At 30.8% G+C, this 16,342-nt stretch overlaps 1 protein-coding gene across 9 annotated transcripts in view; it reads right to left on the bottom strand.

Annotated features, from left to right (window-relative positions):
• Nucleotides 1-16,342, bottom strand: part of LOC108770136 (dystrophin, isoforms A/C/F/G/H) — a 475,481-nt gene that overhangs the window by 447,550 nt on the left and 11,589 nt on the right. For all 9 annotated transcript variants that reach the window (XM_018521482.1, XM_018521491.1, XM_018521492.1 and 6 more), the window contains 11 exons: nucleotides 4,721-4,782; nucleotides 4,363-4,455; nucleotides 3,783-3,860; nucleotides 3,455-3,547; nucleotides 2,690-2,779; nucleotides 2,398-2,596; nucleotides 2,026-2,183; nucleotides 1,553-1,948; nucleotides 811-1,452; nucleotides 602-724; nucleotides 48-527 (listed from right to left, as the gene is read on the bottom strand). In XM_018521482.1, coding sequence (XP_018376984.1) covers nucleotides 48-527; nucleotides 602-724; nucleotides 811-1,452; nucleotides 1,553-1,948; nucleotides 2,026-2,183; nucleotides 2,398-2,596; nucleotides 2,690-2,779; nucleotides 3,455-3,547; nucleotides 3,783-3,860; nucleotides 4,363-4,455; nucleotides 4,721-4,782 — 2,414 coding nt within the window. The remainder of the gene's footprint in view (nucleotides 1-47; nucleotides 528-601; nucleotides 725-810; nucleotides 1,453-1,552; nucleotides 1,949-2,025; nucleotides 2,184-2,397; nucleotides 2,597-2,689; nucleotides 2,780-3,454; nucleotides 3,548-3,782; nucleotides 3,861-4,362; nucleotides 4,456-4,720; nucleotides 4,783-16,342) is intronic.

Here is a 16,342-nt window from a genome sequence, read left to right as displayed (position 1 = left end):
ATATACATATTACAAATTAAATCACATTAAAAGACATTTTAGTTTACCCTAAATGGTTCTATCTGATTATTTTCTTTATTTGTCTCGAACCACTTGGTATAACTTTCTAACATCAAATTTAGACTGGCTAATTCAGTCCGGAATTTCTTTACTTCCTCCAAATAATCTATACGTCTCTTTATCTCTTGAAGACGATTATTTGTCGCTACCCAACAATTTTGTATGTCCTTAATCTTGGATTCCTCTTCCTCTGTGGATTCGTTTGCATTTTTTAATTCATCAATTAGCTGTTTACCAATTTCAAGAACTTTATTATATTCATTTTTATGCGAGTCCATGTCTGCAAGAGTATCTTCATAAACAACTTTCTTCTCTTCCACGCTTAATTCATCAAATACTCCCTCCGATCGACCAATTTCTAAGTCGACATAATCTAGCCATTTATATAGATGAAGTAATGCCGATTCAAACTCATGTTTAGTAATATTATCAACACGCCGTTTCTTTGAATCACTATATGGCGTTGACTGAAAAGAGAAGTATTACATAAGTCACAAAAGCGGAATATTGAAAAATACTGAGAAAAATAAGAAAAACGTACTGTTGCAGTAATTTCTTCTTTATATGCTATACTTGTTACCGTTTCGGACATCCATTCGTTTCCTTTAATAGTTGTCACATTCTCTTCAGACATTAAGTCAAATTCAAATCCAGAATTTGTTATCTAATACGCAATATAATAAAGATTAGAATTAAAAGGAGCAAAATATATTCTTTTTTAAAATGTAATATTTTAAGATCTTGAATTACCCTTTGGGATTGAACTTCCATGATTTGTCCAACAGCTTCCCATCGATCCTGCAGGTTTTCGATCTTTTCCAGAATACTCGCGTATTCTGAAGACGAACTGTTGCCATCTAAATCCTGAATGGATTCTTGTAGAGAAGTTAATTTTTTCTGATTTATATCCATTTCTGCCTTAAGGATTTGCAATTTCTTTATTCTATCTAATACTTCACCAAATTCGGATGCCGGATTAGCTTCCATTTGCTTTAATGTAATTTCCGTTTCGTTCAACCATGCTACTAGCCTTTTGTAATCATCAGTAATGCTCTGCCAAAGCGCAGATAAAGATTCCAATCGCTGACGTCGTTCCTCTTTCCACTGGCCGATATGACTCCAACGTTCACCGAGAGCAGACAACTGATCTTCCATTTGTGCATAAACCGCCTCAGAATTTTCTTCATCTACAACTACTACCATATTCCTCATACCATCGACTACATCTTGTTGCGCATGAATATCTTGTTCTAGTTCGTTGAGATGTTTCAATTGTTCCTCGAAAGTCGATGGATTTAATTCGGTTGCTGCCATCAATGAAATTCGATTTTCCGTTTTTGTTAGCCATTGTCGTAACGCATCTAGCTGGGCCTGTTGCATTTGCATCAGGACCTAAAAATAGTCATAGATTTTATTTGTTGTATATAAAATAACTCATGTATTAAAATTATCTCTGCATTATATTATTTTCATCAACAAAATAGATACATACTTCGTGAATTCTTGTTTGCCTTTCCATGGCGCGCATTCGAAGGCCTTCCCAACGAGAATTTAGTAAAGACATCTGCACACGAACCTCGTGCTCTTCATCTTTATGCAATCCGCCTTCAGCTAACAATCTTGCACCCTCCTCTAGAACAGTTCCTACTCCATCTTGATGACCGGATAGTTCCATCAAGAAGGTTTCATGCTCGTGGAATTGTTGTTTCAATACGTCTAGAGTCGAGCCCGGCTCGGGGGCATGATTCAATTTATCCTCTGCTTCCAAAAGCCACGTTAAAACATCCTCAAGTGCAACCTGATAGCCGCCGAGCTCGACGGAAACATTTGTAGCTAAACTCATCGGGCGAGATGCTGGCATTCCAAAATTTCCGAACGTTAAAGTACTCTGTAAATTAATTTTTTTTATGTCATACGTTAATGATATAATTCTCTCGTTCATTTGCTAAATCACGATTCACGCACCTCTGTTCCTGGTGTTGTAACGGGACTAACTGGCGTACTGTCACTTGCGATTGAAAGATCTAGCTCACCTATGTCGTCTCCGGAATGTGGCAACGATTGAAAGAGACACATAACGTACATCATTATGGATTTTTTATCCGGTACTGAAGTATTGACATCTGAAATAAAATATAACATTGTAAAAATCGACGTTATATTTTACATGTTATTGCTCTATAATCCAATATATTTTGTAATTTTTTATGTAACTTTAAATTTTTAGGAACTGAACTGTGATAAATTTCATAAATTTTTATACCAAATATATAAAATATACAAAGAAAAAAATTAATATTATTATATATAATATGTAGACTGTCTCAAATAAATTACCTTCGGGATCCAAAAGACGTTCGATACCAAGATGTTCTTGTGCGAGCCGAAAAGCATGATCCAATCTAGCATTTGGATGTTTACGAGCGATATTATTAAAATCAAACAAATGAGATTTCCATTTATGTAAAATTGCGTTAAATGCTAAGCCGTCCGACCAAGACGTTGTAAAATTTTTAATATCAACACCAGGATAATTCTAAAAAAAAGACAATAAATTATTGTTACTTTATTTTAATAATATTCAGTAAAATTTTATTAGGTACATATCTGTAAAATTTTTACGTATTACCTGTGAGTTTTGACGACACCAAGCAAGAAGTGTCTTTTCTAAATTGGTCTGTTGTAATTCTGTCATTAAATCTTTCAAGTGATAATGTACCTGTTTATGTTAACATAGAAAAATTTATTAATAGAAAATAGATAAGATAGATTGACATAATTAACGATAAACATAAATAATCGATATAAAAATCAGAAAACCAATAAAACATAATTTTAGCTAAAACATTTCGTTTTAAAGATATTTTCTGCTTGTATTATTTATAATATAAAAAGAAATTATTTTATAAACGAATATTGCCGGCCTCACGTTCTCTCGATTACAACAAGTACGACAAAATTTAAATTAAGGAGTTTAATTTTCGCTAAAAAGATAAATATTCCATTAAAAAGATTGAAATTAAAAGATTAAGATTAAAATTATTTTTGCCACGCTAATACGACTTAAATTCGTTTCGTTCAAAAAGCTTTCAAATTAAAAAAAAAAATAGAAAATAATCTCGCATAAACTAGATTCCGTTCCATATAATGAATTAAAACTTTGTGGCATAAATGATTAATTATTTAATACATCAAAGGCATGTTGCAATCAGATTTTAATTTATATAAGAGGATCTCTCTTTTGCTAATAATGGCCTGCAGCATAAAATTAGAAAGATATTATCTTCAAAATTATAAATGACATGAATCGAATTATTACAAATTTAAATAAAAAAAACTCTGTCGTAATTTATATAATTTAACATTTATATGAAAAATGTCATCGAAAACTTACTTGCCAATGAAGAATAATACTCCATACCAAACCAAGTGTCAATTTAGGATTACCATCAACAATATCATTACTACTAATATTAACAAGTTTCACCTGAAATATCATACATTATATACAGCTTTGGTAGAAATTTATATAATTACATTAAATTTATACTTTTATTTAAATTAAAAATCTACTAATTTACCTCTATAAACAATATCTTATAATTAACATAAAATAAACAAGATTTGTTTTAACGATCTGTTCCTGTTTCGTAATTCTGTTAAACAGTAATTCCGCTTAGCACAAATATTCCTTAAATATAACACTGCAATTATCTACTTACGTTATTCTGTTCAAGAATTTGTAATGCTTTATTAACATTATTGAGATGATGCACTCGCATCCGGCCGCGTTCTCTTTTCTGTAAAATAAATATCCTACTATGTTATCTCGCTTGTTAAAAAAACATGCAATTACTGGAGCTCGCGCGTCTTATTTTCACATAAAGCGTCCTAATTCTATATGGGCCATTGTGCAAAATAAATGTCAACGATGAAAGCAAATACTTGCGTGGGGCAATGCAAATGTCGCGACGCGGTATTATATCTCGGGAATAGAGAACATTCTTACGCCTACCGCGCATTCGTAATCGTGCACTCTTATGCAAATATACCCCGATGCACGCGCACCTGCTCACAATTCGCCACGGCGAACGCGAGCTGTGCTGACGCGGAATGCATAAGGAATAATTTTATTAGGAAGCGCCGTCGGCCAAAGAGATGCTCTAACGATCACCTTTGCGATCTAACAGCGCTTTCGACAATCCATCGTCGACGCGGAAAAACTTGCACAAAATTACGTATCAGCGCTAAGCCACGCTAAGCGATTATCGCGGTGTGCAGATAGGCACGCGGCATACTTACATAAGTCTTGGAAGTGAGCACTTCCAGAAGTGACAGCAAGCGATTTCCATCTCGTAAATCGATGAACAGATCACTGATCGGCTCGTGATGATTCTACGGAAAGTATGATGGATTAAACATCCGTCTTGTGCTTTTTCCTCGCTGGAAGCATCCCTCAACGTACTATTATATCGCGTTAGGAGATAACGCACAAGTACGAACACGTGTGTAACAAGTAGATACTTATTACATTCCATGCATGAAGAGATTTAAGAGCGAAACTCCTTGCATACCGTGCGTGAGGTACAGTCATGCGAATAAATGGAGTGTGTATAATAATAACAGGCGAATGGTAATTGGACTGAATAAGATCCTTTACCTTGAGAAGCTGCGAATTTATCCATTTGGCGAACGTCTTCTTCTGCACGTCTTCTCGCTCATCTGTAACATTATTATGAATTATTAATTATTGAAATTTTCTCGGAAGAAATTCGGCAAATTCTTAAAATATTCTAAGAGGAACAGACTTTATTACGTAATCCATTATTTATATATAGAACTATAGAAGTCAAATGTATTTCATGTTAATTAACTAACGTAATATTATAATCCGATAAACTGACATACGTATTCAAATATATTATTAATTATCGTATTTAATTAAAATTCTCCGGAAATTCGTCTTTCAATAAACCGATAATTATTTAACACGTCATAATCAATGGAAATCGAAGAACGCTTCTCAGATTTCCGCGTTCTATATGTAAACGTGAATTTAATATGTTTACTTAGACAAACCAATCGTGACAATCGAGTTAAATTAAACAATTGAAAAATAATACAAATAACGTGAGCATACTTTAGATTAATATGTATGTATTATATTTACAATCTATTATCATATACAGGATGTCCCGAAAGTTTTTGCCAATCGCTTTTGTGTAGATAGAGCGGACTAAACTAAGCCGAAAAGTTCTCTACCATTTTGCAATTTTCGCAATAATTAACAAGATATTAATTACTAAAAATTGCCAAATATTGATCTTGAATAATTTTTTATTCAAATACAACTTTACAGAAAAACTTCAAGAGACAAAAATCATTTATTTTCTTCTCATAGAACTCTAAGAATTTTTTCGGAATTTTTAATCAATTTTTTAGTATTGCATTTTCTTATTTTTACCAACATGAGAATATACGGTATTAAAAAATTCAGGAAAAATTCTGAAAAAATTCTCAGAACTTTATGAGAAGAAAATTAATGATTTTTTTCTATATATATATATTGTATTATTGTACATACATGTAATTAATGTATCTTAAAATGCAGGAAATGCATCGCATTTCAATGTATAAATATAATTTATATATTTTTTTTTTATAATTAAATCAGAGAGATTTGCATTAGAATCATTGAAAATTACTAAAATTTTCGGTTACTTGTAAAATATTTCTTGTTCTACTAATATTGTTTCTAAAACAACGTAAATTAATTTCAATCTCGTGAACTTACTCTTCATTTTTCTGATTCTTAAAACTAAAAAAAGATAAAGAGTTAGATAATTAAAATTAAACTATTAAGTATACATTAGTAGAAACGAATATAAAGTCCATTTCTACCGACGTAGATTAACTTTAATCTGGTTTGATTTATTCTTTACCTTTTTCTAATTCTTAGAACTAGAGAAGACAAAAAGCAAATTAAATCGAGATCAAGTTAATCTTTATTGTTAGAAAAAGCACAAAAAATGATTAATAATCATAATTCAGAAGCAAACTGAGATATTCTTTGATAACTGGAATAAATATATATTTATTCTATGATGTGATTTATGTATTCCGGGCAAAAAAATTTATCGCAGCAAAGGAAAGACTTCGCGCGAATATCACTTTGTCTCGGAGACCCTCAATTATTCGTTGCGCGTCTATGAATACCTAGAATATTTTTGCAATTTATAATACATTAAGTGGAGCAACAATTGATCCACTGACAGTTTTACTCGCTCGTAAAATTATTGTCGACGTAACAACGGCGGCTCATCATCATCTATCGCATTGACACTAGTTGACCTCGGCAACTGAAGCAGTAAACTCGAAATTTAGGTCGACTGACGGCAAGTCGTGATAACTATAAGTAAGTACCTGTTCACTTTATCGGATTGTTAAGTACACGAGATGGTATGCTGTCGACCAACTCGTCATCATCCGCACGGTAGTGAATTGATCGCATGCTGATTTCATGCGTCGTGATGCAACCGGCTTATAAGAAAACTACGAGTATCGGCATGCCGATAAAAATAGAAAGATAGATGATGTCAGCTTTCACGCGTTTTAGCGTTTTGTGTGTTTACTGATGTAGAATCGTTACTCGCATGTTTTGCGAAATATGTATATCCCTCAAGTATATTTCTAATCTGGAGAATTATATTTAGACGAGCGACACGCGGCGCTGCATATTAAATTAGCGCCACGCAAAAAAAAAAAAAACTCGCAAGTACCGTCTCGCAACGCAAGAAAGGAACTTGTAAGCAATAATTTTCAAACTATAATTTTGACTGTAACTTTGTCCGCTTAGAATCACTTTTTGTGAGTATTCTATGTATACATTCCGATATATGTATATTTCTGTCATATTTCCTGATCGATAGTCATAAGAAAAAAATTTTTTGTCAAGAAAGTTTTCCGCCAATACCCAAACGCGGAAACAGCTTTCTTTCCGCAAAAAATATAACACACCATTCACAGTACTTGACGGTTCAGAAGATCGACTTCTCATTTGGAATCTGAAAGTCATCCACAGTCGATGGCGCACTTTAACGAGCCTCAAGGAAAACATACTAACCGATAGACGTTACTGATGAATGAACGAATGAATGGACGTACTTATCTTGTAGGAAACGCATGTTACGTGAGTAACATGCAAACGGAAAGAAATCGCAAATGGTGATCATGTACTTAAAGTAAAGTAAGCCGTAAGATCAACGCACGCAAGACAGTTTGTCTCGTGAGGAAGTCGGTCGCCCTGGAGCTTACCTCATGAAAGCTCGGAGACATTAAGGAAAGATCCTATTAGTTTAATGGGATTGTCGATTTTCCAGAAGACAGAAAAGAAATAACGTATCATTTGCCAATAATTTATCATTGCATTGTACGTACAGCACATGTATAAACGATATTATATTTTTATTACTGTTCTAATAAATTACTATCAGTCACAACCAAAAAAATCAGTTAATGTTGTAATTAATTATATAATAATAATAATAAATCCCAAAACATTAGCTACAATTTTTATATAGTGCTCTACATATAGATTAGGATAGAATATTATAAAAATTACTAAGTGTAGAAATTAATGACAATAAGTGTAATAACAATCATTTATTTAAAACCTAAGTAATAATATTATAAACTCCGTTAAAAAGTATATACTGCAATTATATAATAAACCGAAAATTTACGATCCTGTTCGGGGCGGTAAGATATCTTCGTCCAGTCCTGCAAAAATACGGCGCTTCCGAATATGGTGCAACGAGTTCTTGTGTACAATCCGGCGATTTCTTTCTCCGAACGCCGTACATCTTCCGTCAAAGGATCTTATCGCACCATACCGAGGTCTGAATCGTACACATATAACGATTTCTCATTATATCAGGGATACGAAAAAACGGTGCTGACGCGTGTATCAACATTTAGTGCGGATTAATTATCCCGACAAGGATCTTAAATGATTAACGGAGATTGCAATGTAACTGATTTTTTATAAAAAATATGCTATAATTTTTACGCAGTAAACTATCAATATTGGTCTCATTTCATGTTTCGATTAATTATTAATTGGAAACAATATACAGTCGGAAAATTTGTGTTAAATTTGACATATTTCACATGTCCTAAACGACCTACTCAAATTTTTGTGTTACTTTGACATAAGATGAATATGTTAGAAAGGAACACAAATAGATATTATGTAAAGGAATAACATAAAAAATACTGACACAATTTGTAAGCAATCATATTTCTTCATTAAAATTAACATTTATAATATTTTAAATTAACATTTCAAATAAACGTTTCAAATGAATTTAACATTTATAAATTTTATTGTTTATAAATATATATTGTTAAATTAACAAATTTTATTTATTTATCTTCGAATTTACATTAAAAAAAAAAATTTTTATGTTATTTATTCATTTATTTATAAATTATGTTTTAATACTAAAACATGTTGAATTAAACACAAAATATTCAAATCACATAATTATATTGTGTTAAATTAACATTCAGGTATATTAAAAATTCATTTAGTTTAACAGCAAACTGACAATTACACTTTTCAAATATGGAAATTAAAGAGGCTTTCTGCTGCTGGGACTGAGTATAGCGGATACTCTATACTAATTAATGGAATTCACTTTTTGGAGATCGCTGATGATGCCTTGAATGGAACCAAAACGGCCAATCTTTTTATAAAGCAAAGTAAGGAATTTTAAAATATAATTTGTAAACTGTGTGTAACGCACGAATTACCGGTGTTATTGTTCTCAATTCCCCGTTACTTAAATGTTACTTATTGTTTTATCTCAAGAATCCAATTTCTTTTAAGAATTCAATACAAAATTTTAAAAGGACTATGTTGAGTGGACCGCTTTTAACACAAATACAATATTTTTTACTGTGTAACTAAAAAAAAATAATATAATATACAAACGTTAAAAATTCAAATCTTTTATGGTATAAAATTGAAACATATACCAAACATCATAAATTAAAGATCTTTTTCTCTTAAATATGATAGTCAGAGAAAAATATCTCCAGTTATTTATTCATAAATGTAAAACTGAAATATGCACTTTTCTTCATTTAGGATCACATGCGCACATATACAAACTATATTGTGATTATAATTTTATAACGGAATATATTTTATGCTAGTCAAGAAAGAAGAGCAGAAAAGAAATTATTTATTAAAGTCTAATTTGGTCCAAGAACGACTCTGTTTAAGTATACGCATCGTTTTCTTTCAAAGCACATAGTATAAACAGTAACATACCGCCATTAAGCAAACAGAGGACTTGTGTGTCTGTAAATACTTCGCCTTACTATAAATTAGTACATGCAGCTCGAAGTCTTCATTATTCTTAGAAAATTAAATTTTAACGCTATAGTTAATAGTTTGCTTCGCAACTCCGACTTTACTTTATCAATATTTTTTAAATTCTACATTTTAATATTGTAATAATTTCTAGAGCAAATTTCGGAAATATGTTTGTCTCTATATTATTTTCTTATATTTTGTATACTGTCAATATTAATTAATACCTACTGAAAAATTTAGCGACTTTTCAATTTCTTATTGTTTGAAAATTTAAATTAAAAATTTGATTAATTAAAATTTAAATTAATGGTTTATTATCTCGTTCTACCTTCTGTTAAAAAAAACTACAATAAAGAACGTTTAATAACGCTGATTAACATCGATACATAATCCAGAAGTCTATATATCTGGAGTCTATTTATTAAACATATTTAATCTTCAAATTATTTGTTTAATAAACATACAGTATACATTTTATTACTACTTTTTCATAATTTATTTTTAGTTTTTTTGATAAAATAAATGAGTGTCCAACATTTTATATTTTTATAAGATGATATTAAATTTATATATTATAAATTTTGTATAAGTAGTTAAATTAAGACAATTATAGCATTTTAAAAGCATCATAGAATCTTAAATTAATTTTTTTCCTAAAATAACACTATCTTGTTCAGTTTACAAAACAAAAAGTAAATCTTCAAAAACTGTTATCGAAGTGTAAATAAATACAGGATAAGTGCAACTGTATTGAAAATTTGACAATTTAAATTAATCCAAATAAATATGCGTTATATATTATTTTAATGCGATAATTACTCGTTGTATCAAATCGTTAATCGACTGAAAGTTACGTTCCCATAATCAACGATCGCGAGGGTTGAACGAACCACAAAAGTTAACACATCGATAACACTTCATTGAGGAAACAGTGCCAGCCACGTGAAACTATCGCTAAACTTAGCTAGATGCCCATCGACACGTTCTCTCCTCTTCCCAACTATAGAAAAGTTGAACACATCAATAATCAATAGATTAAAGTTTTCAAGATAAACGATTTTCTACGAGATTCACATTCTGCTATTTTAATTATCTTAATTAAAATATTCATATATTATTTTCTCACGAGACCGACGTGCTTTAAATGCAATAGCAAAAAAGATACAATATCTAATTGACAGATATACGATATACACTAATTTCAATATTTTTAGTACCTTTTTATTAACGCGAATGATTTTTCTTTTTATTAAAATAATATCACAATTATATATGTATAATTATTATAAAACATTATTAAATTAGATCAATGATACAATAATAAGCAGCATTTCGTAAAATACAAATTTATTTTCAAGATTGTAAAAATAAAATATATCTGCTAATGTATATTTTTATATTATTTATTAAGAAGCTTAATATATATATTTAGACTTAATTAAATTTGATTAATTTTAAATATTAATTTAGATTCAATTATGATGATTCTGATTGTACATGAAATAATAGTACATGCTACATAACATAAGTTATGCGGAAAATTGTAAAAAAAATCTAGTTTTATCGTTATATCTAACACAATTTTAAAAAATTTAACAAAATAGTAAAAAAAAAACAAAATTCTTGGAAAAAGCCAAATAATATTTTACTAATTCACAAAAAATACAAAATGAGATATTTTAGCAATTTTTTACAAGATTTTATTTGTCTTGATATATGGACAAAATTGTTCAAAATCTTTAGATTTTAAACTTCATTCAACCGCTTTAAACAATAGCAGTCTTTTTTACCAATAATTCATTGAGTATTTTATAATCAAATTCTAACGACCGTTTTTATAGTTTTTATAAACTATAAACCAAGTAATAAATTTGATATTTCGTGGTATTCTAAAAAAAAATTCTGCAATATTGAGCGGTAATTACATGTCTCGTACTATTAATGATATTCACGTCGGAGATAATTACGCCATTCGCGGCGTACTAGGTTTGTTTTGTAGTGTCGCAGTAAGATCGAATATCGGTGTCCAAGGTTATATCATTTTTTACAATATACTATCGATCGGTAATATCTCTTCTGGCGCAAGTTAATATTCTTAACTAGCTAATTAATTCACTGTTTCCCGAAGTTTTTCCTTTCTAATCGAACGGAACGTTTTGCCATTGAAATTCACGCGAATGAAAATAACCGAAGATTACAGAGGTGTCAATTCACGAGCAGTTTAATTCTTTGAGTCTTTCTGTGGAAGAGGATCTTTAAAAGAGATTATCGAAAGCACTTCTTCATGTCTCTTCGTTAAGTGGAAAGCCTGGAGAGGAAGCGAAACGATAGAAAAATGAACTCGACATGCGCTTATCGCTTATTCAGCGATAAAACCGATTGGACATTTTATATCGCTTTCGTTGGGATAATTTGTGACCGGTTGCTGCGAAAAGTGCGAATTTACACGCGAAAAACCAATCAACCTAATCGAACGGACATCGCGACTTGCCCATCGCTAGCTAATGCCATGGCCAATTCAGCCCGCATTCCCGTTTAACTGCAGCTGGCTTCTTCTCACCCCATGCTGGCAATGAACGTAGTCTTCATATGTGATGAATAAAATCCAGAATCAGATGGTCGCGTCTAGCGCTACATATGAACCTACTAGAGATTACGAACCTTCATACTATATTCTTACATGCACTTACAGTTATTATCACTAAAAGTGACCATCTGTATCATACAGAATACACTGAAAAAAAAAGATTAGCTGCTACAACAAATTAGATGGTAAAATATGGCCTAGCATTTTTAATTGTCTGCAACTGCCAATTTTTTGTTGCAGCAGCCAATTTTTGGTTGCTTTAGCCTATCTGCAATGTTAGCATAAGATTTCGATAAGCTAACGCAACCAAAAATTGGCTGCTGCAACCAATTAAAAATGCTATGCCATATTCAGCCAATCTTTTCTTTCAGTGTACGATTCACACTAAAAGAATGCGATGTAGAATCACGTTTAGCATTAAAAACGTGAAAAGCCGCGGTGTAGTTGTTGGAAAATTTTAATACACAAACCTAAAGCATTAGTCAATAAACAAATTTTCGTTGAACTATTTATCGAAGTTAAAGAAATAGTTTTCTTACATATGAAACAAATGTATTATAAAAATCACTTCAATGTCACGAATGTTATTAAAATTTGATAAGATAACAAGTAAGACATAAAGAAATTAATAAGACGTAATATATTAGAAATTATTTCTTTGATACTCTCTAAATTTCTTGGAGTAAAATTTCACTCCAAAAGAATGAAAGAACTGCCATTATTGAAAAAGAGTGAGAATACTTGCATTCTTAAAGAAGAATGGCAGATTTTCATTCTTTTTTTTTGGAGTGAGATGCTCTTTAAAGGAAAGAAATCTCACTCCTTTTTTTAACTCCAAACGAATAAAATCTCATTCTAAAAAAAGAGTGAAAATCTCTTATTGAAGAGTGCAAATAAAATAACTTTTACTCTTTTTCAATAATGACAGTATTTTCACTCTTTTGGAGTAAGATTTCACTCCAAGAAATTGAAAGAGTGGATCTGGCTAGCGAATTGTTGTAATTACTCATTGTCAGGAAGGTTTTTTTCTGCAGGACTATGATAATCGGAATCCCCATATATCAGACAATACCGTATACATTAGAATAATTAGATAACAAAACCTAAATGTGTCACCAGCTGAATCTCGTGGGCTCGATGGCGCCAAGTTGGGAGCGTACGCCGAGAACAGCATGGATACTATGCAAATAAGCAGACCGCGTAGCGAACAATTGTTTAAACGAGCTGACAATGCGGACCACTACCGGCTATGCGAGTGCAGCACACTTCTTCTCTGTGAATGTGCCTGGAGCACGCATGTCGTTGGCCCTAACCGCACTATGAAAGGTTTCGCGGGTCAAGCGTTCTGATGGGACCGAATAATACCAGTGCGTGCCTTCACGAGAGTGTTCAACTATGACAACGAGCTCGGTAGCTAACGAACTTATCAAGGGTCCGCATGAAAACGAGGACAGTCCGAATATTGAATGTGCGTTCTATGTTTCCTACATGATGATTATTATCAAACGCCAATTGAAAGGTACCGATGTAATTTGTCATATCACGGATTGAAATTTTCTGATAATATAAAGCCATATTGTCAAAAAGTTAAAAATGTTATATAATTTTTTTTAGAAATCTAGCAATTGAGAATTTTTTATATTGCTTTCATCAAAAACTTCATCAAAAATATTAACATCGATTCTGATTAATATAAAGATATTACGATCTATTTTCATATAATGACAACGCAAAGTATGCACTTCGTATTTATCTTATAGATGGATCCTTACTTTTCGTGTTAAATAGTCACAGAATTCTTTTACTTTTCTTACACCAAAATGTCCTAAGCAGAATACAAATCATGACATCAAAATAACTACAAAATTGATTACTAAAAGTCACTTTTTAATCATTTACAATTTATTTTAAATGATTTTGACGTTATCGTGATTTTTTGTTCTGTTTGAGTATCAACATTTCAGAAAAGAGCTCAAAACTTTATCAATTATATCAAAATTCTGAAAATAATGTATTAACTTCACAAAAATCGATCATTGAAATGGGTTCTCTCACTTAATATAATTATCTTAATTTAATAAGTAGAATAGCTATTAAGTATAATAACACAATTGATTATAAGATTGATACGCAAGATGGGAACAACACCGTTAATATTGTGATGTAATACATGCATTTTTAATTGAACAAAAAATGAGGGGAGTGGCAAAGTATTGATTAATCGACGCAGTTGTCTGTACATTATACTTCAACCAACTTATATACTTATTATTTAAAAAATTTGCGTGTTTTTATTATATCAATATATTCTGAAAGATATCAAATAAATTCATATTGTAATATGTAAATACTTAATTATAAATTCATACTAATTTATTCATATTTTTATTTTTTACTAATTAAATAAATATTAATTAAAATAAATAATAATATAAATAATAACATTATTATTTAATAACATCAAATTGACTCCAGATATTATAGTAATTACGTTACTGAAACTTAACGAATTAATCCTATATAAATCATATGTGAATTTATTCTGATGGGAGTGGCTTTTTCATAGCTCCATATTCTGTAAATAACTACTACAAATATAATAATATAAATACCACCAAACTATGTAAAACGACTTTCTAAATACTATATATACATATAGATATAGTGATATATCGACCGCGCACGTATATTTAAGTAATGGTTCATTGGCCTGCGACAACGAATACAGCAACGTTCAAGAATGTGCAATCTAAATGAGAAAAATTTAATCGAATAGAAAGTATTAACGCGCAAATTAAATTAACGATTAAATTAACCTGGTTTGTAGGGAAGCATTTTAATTTACAATTACATATATAAATTCATAGCACAATTCATGTCACAATTTGAAAATGATGTAGTTTCACAATGTAAACGTCAATCTTCTATGATGCACTATGCGGCTAGATTATAAGAAATAATTTGCTATTAATATGTTAAAGAGATTGTCCTCGAAATGTATATTCTCTTAGTAGGCCAGAATAGATATTTGCAATTATGTGTTTTTTATTTAATTTCATGATCTTTAAATTTTGTAATAGCTTAACAGGAGCAAAACAGAAACTTCTTCGTAAAAAAAATCATTACTGATAGTAATGTTTATTAACATAAACAAATTACATTATATATTACCAATCTATAAATAATAACAATATTTGATTATATATTTTTTTAAATGATCTGTTTGTAATTTTTGTGTAAAGTATTCCACAATAATTTAAACGAACTAATATAACAATTTATTCACATAATTTGTCCCCGGTTATCATTTATTACTTAATTTACATTTTAAAATTTATTAAATCGTTTCACATGTGTAATAATCGATACCGATACCGATATAATATCTCGAATTAATATATCATTCATGCCAATATATTTGCGTTGATTGTGTGTGTGTTGGAGGCAAATAATATATAAATTATTATAACATAACCATTTTTGCGTGTGCATCGTTTTGCGCGTCGTTTTAAGGTAAAGTAATTTTATGAAACACAAATCTCCAAGATTGAATATTGCGCATGTACGAACTCAATCAGGTAAAATATACGCGAGAATATACGTGACGTATCGCACGTAGATATGTCATCGCGACAATTTTTAAAAGCTTTAATATATTCGGCGTAAATCAATATGACATATATATTAATTTAATATTGAATTTAATATTGATATTTTATTTGCGGTTAAACAATCATTCTCGTCGAACTTTATCAATCGCCAATTTTTTGGGATTTTCGTACGTATACTAGTATAGGATAATAAAGAGGATTCCACACAGTCGATTAATTGATACTAAATTTTAATCGTTGGCACCTCCATCAGCCTGTGACTGGTATTGGCCTTGTATGGATTGTTTATTTTTATTTTAAGAATTCTCGAGTTTGTAAAAATTGATCAAGTATAGGACGGTATAGCACATCAAATCAAGTATCGGCGCACTGAAATCAAGTGTCAGCACTAAGTACGTTATCTTTTCTTACATACACGTGTACTGATCTTCAATTCTGACGTACGCATGCATTTCGCCAAGTTCCCGCGCGCCGAGCGCAAATAATTTTAAGATAAGATAAGTTACGCTCAGGGCGTAGATAATTCTATTGCCTACTGTGGGTGACAACGCGAAAAATGTGGCCCGGCAACTGTATATTCAAGTAGCTAGTTATATATATATATATGTACTATACAGAATAGCCATGAAAAAGCACGTCGACGTGAGCCAAGCGATTGAACACAGTTTCTTCGATAAAACGTTTTACACAATAGACAAACGC

This window comes from Trachymyrmex cornetzi, unplaced genomic scaffold, assembly GCF_001594075.2.
Source record: "Trachymyrmex cornetzi isolate Tcor2-1 unplaced genomic scaffold, Tcor1.1 scaffold99, whole genome shotgun sequence".
Classification (NCBI taxonomy): Eukaryota; Metazoa; Arthropoda; class Insecta; order Hymenoptera; family Formicidae; genus Trachymyrmex; species Trachymyrmex cornetzi.
This window is presented reverse-complemented; position numbering and strand designations above follow the sequence as displayed.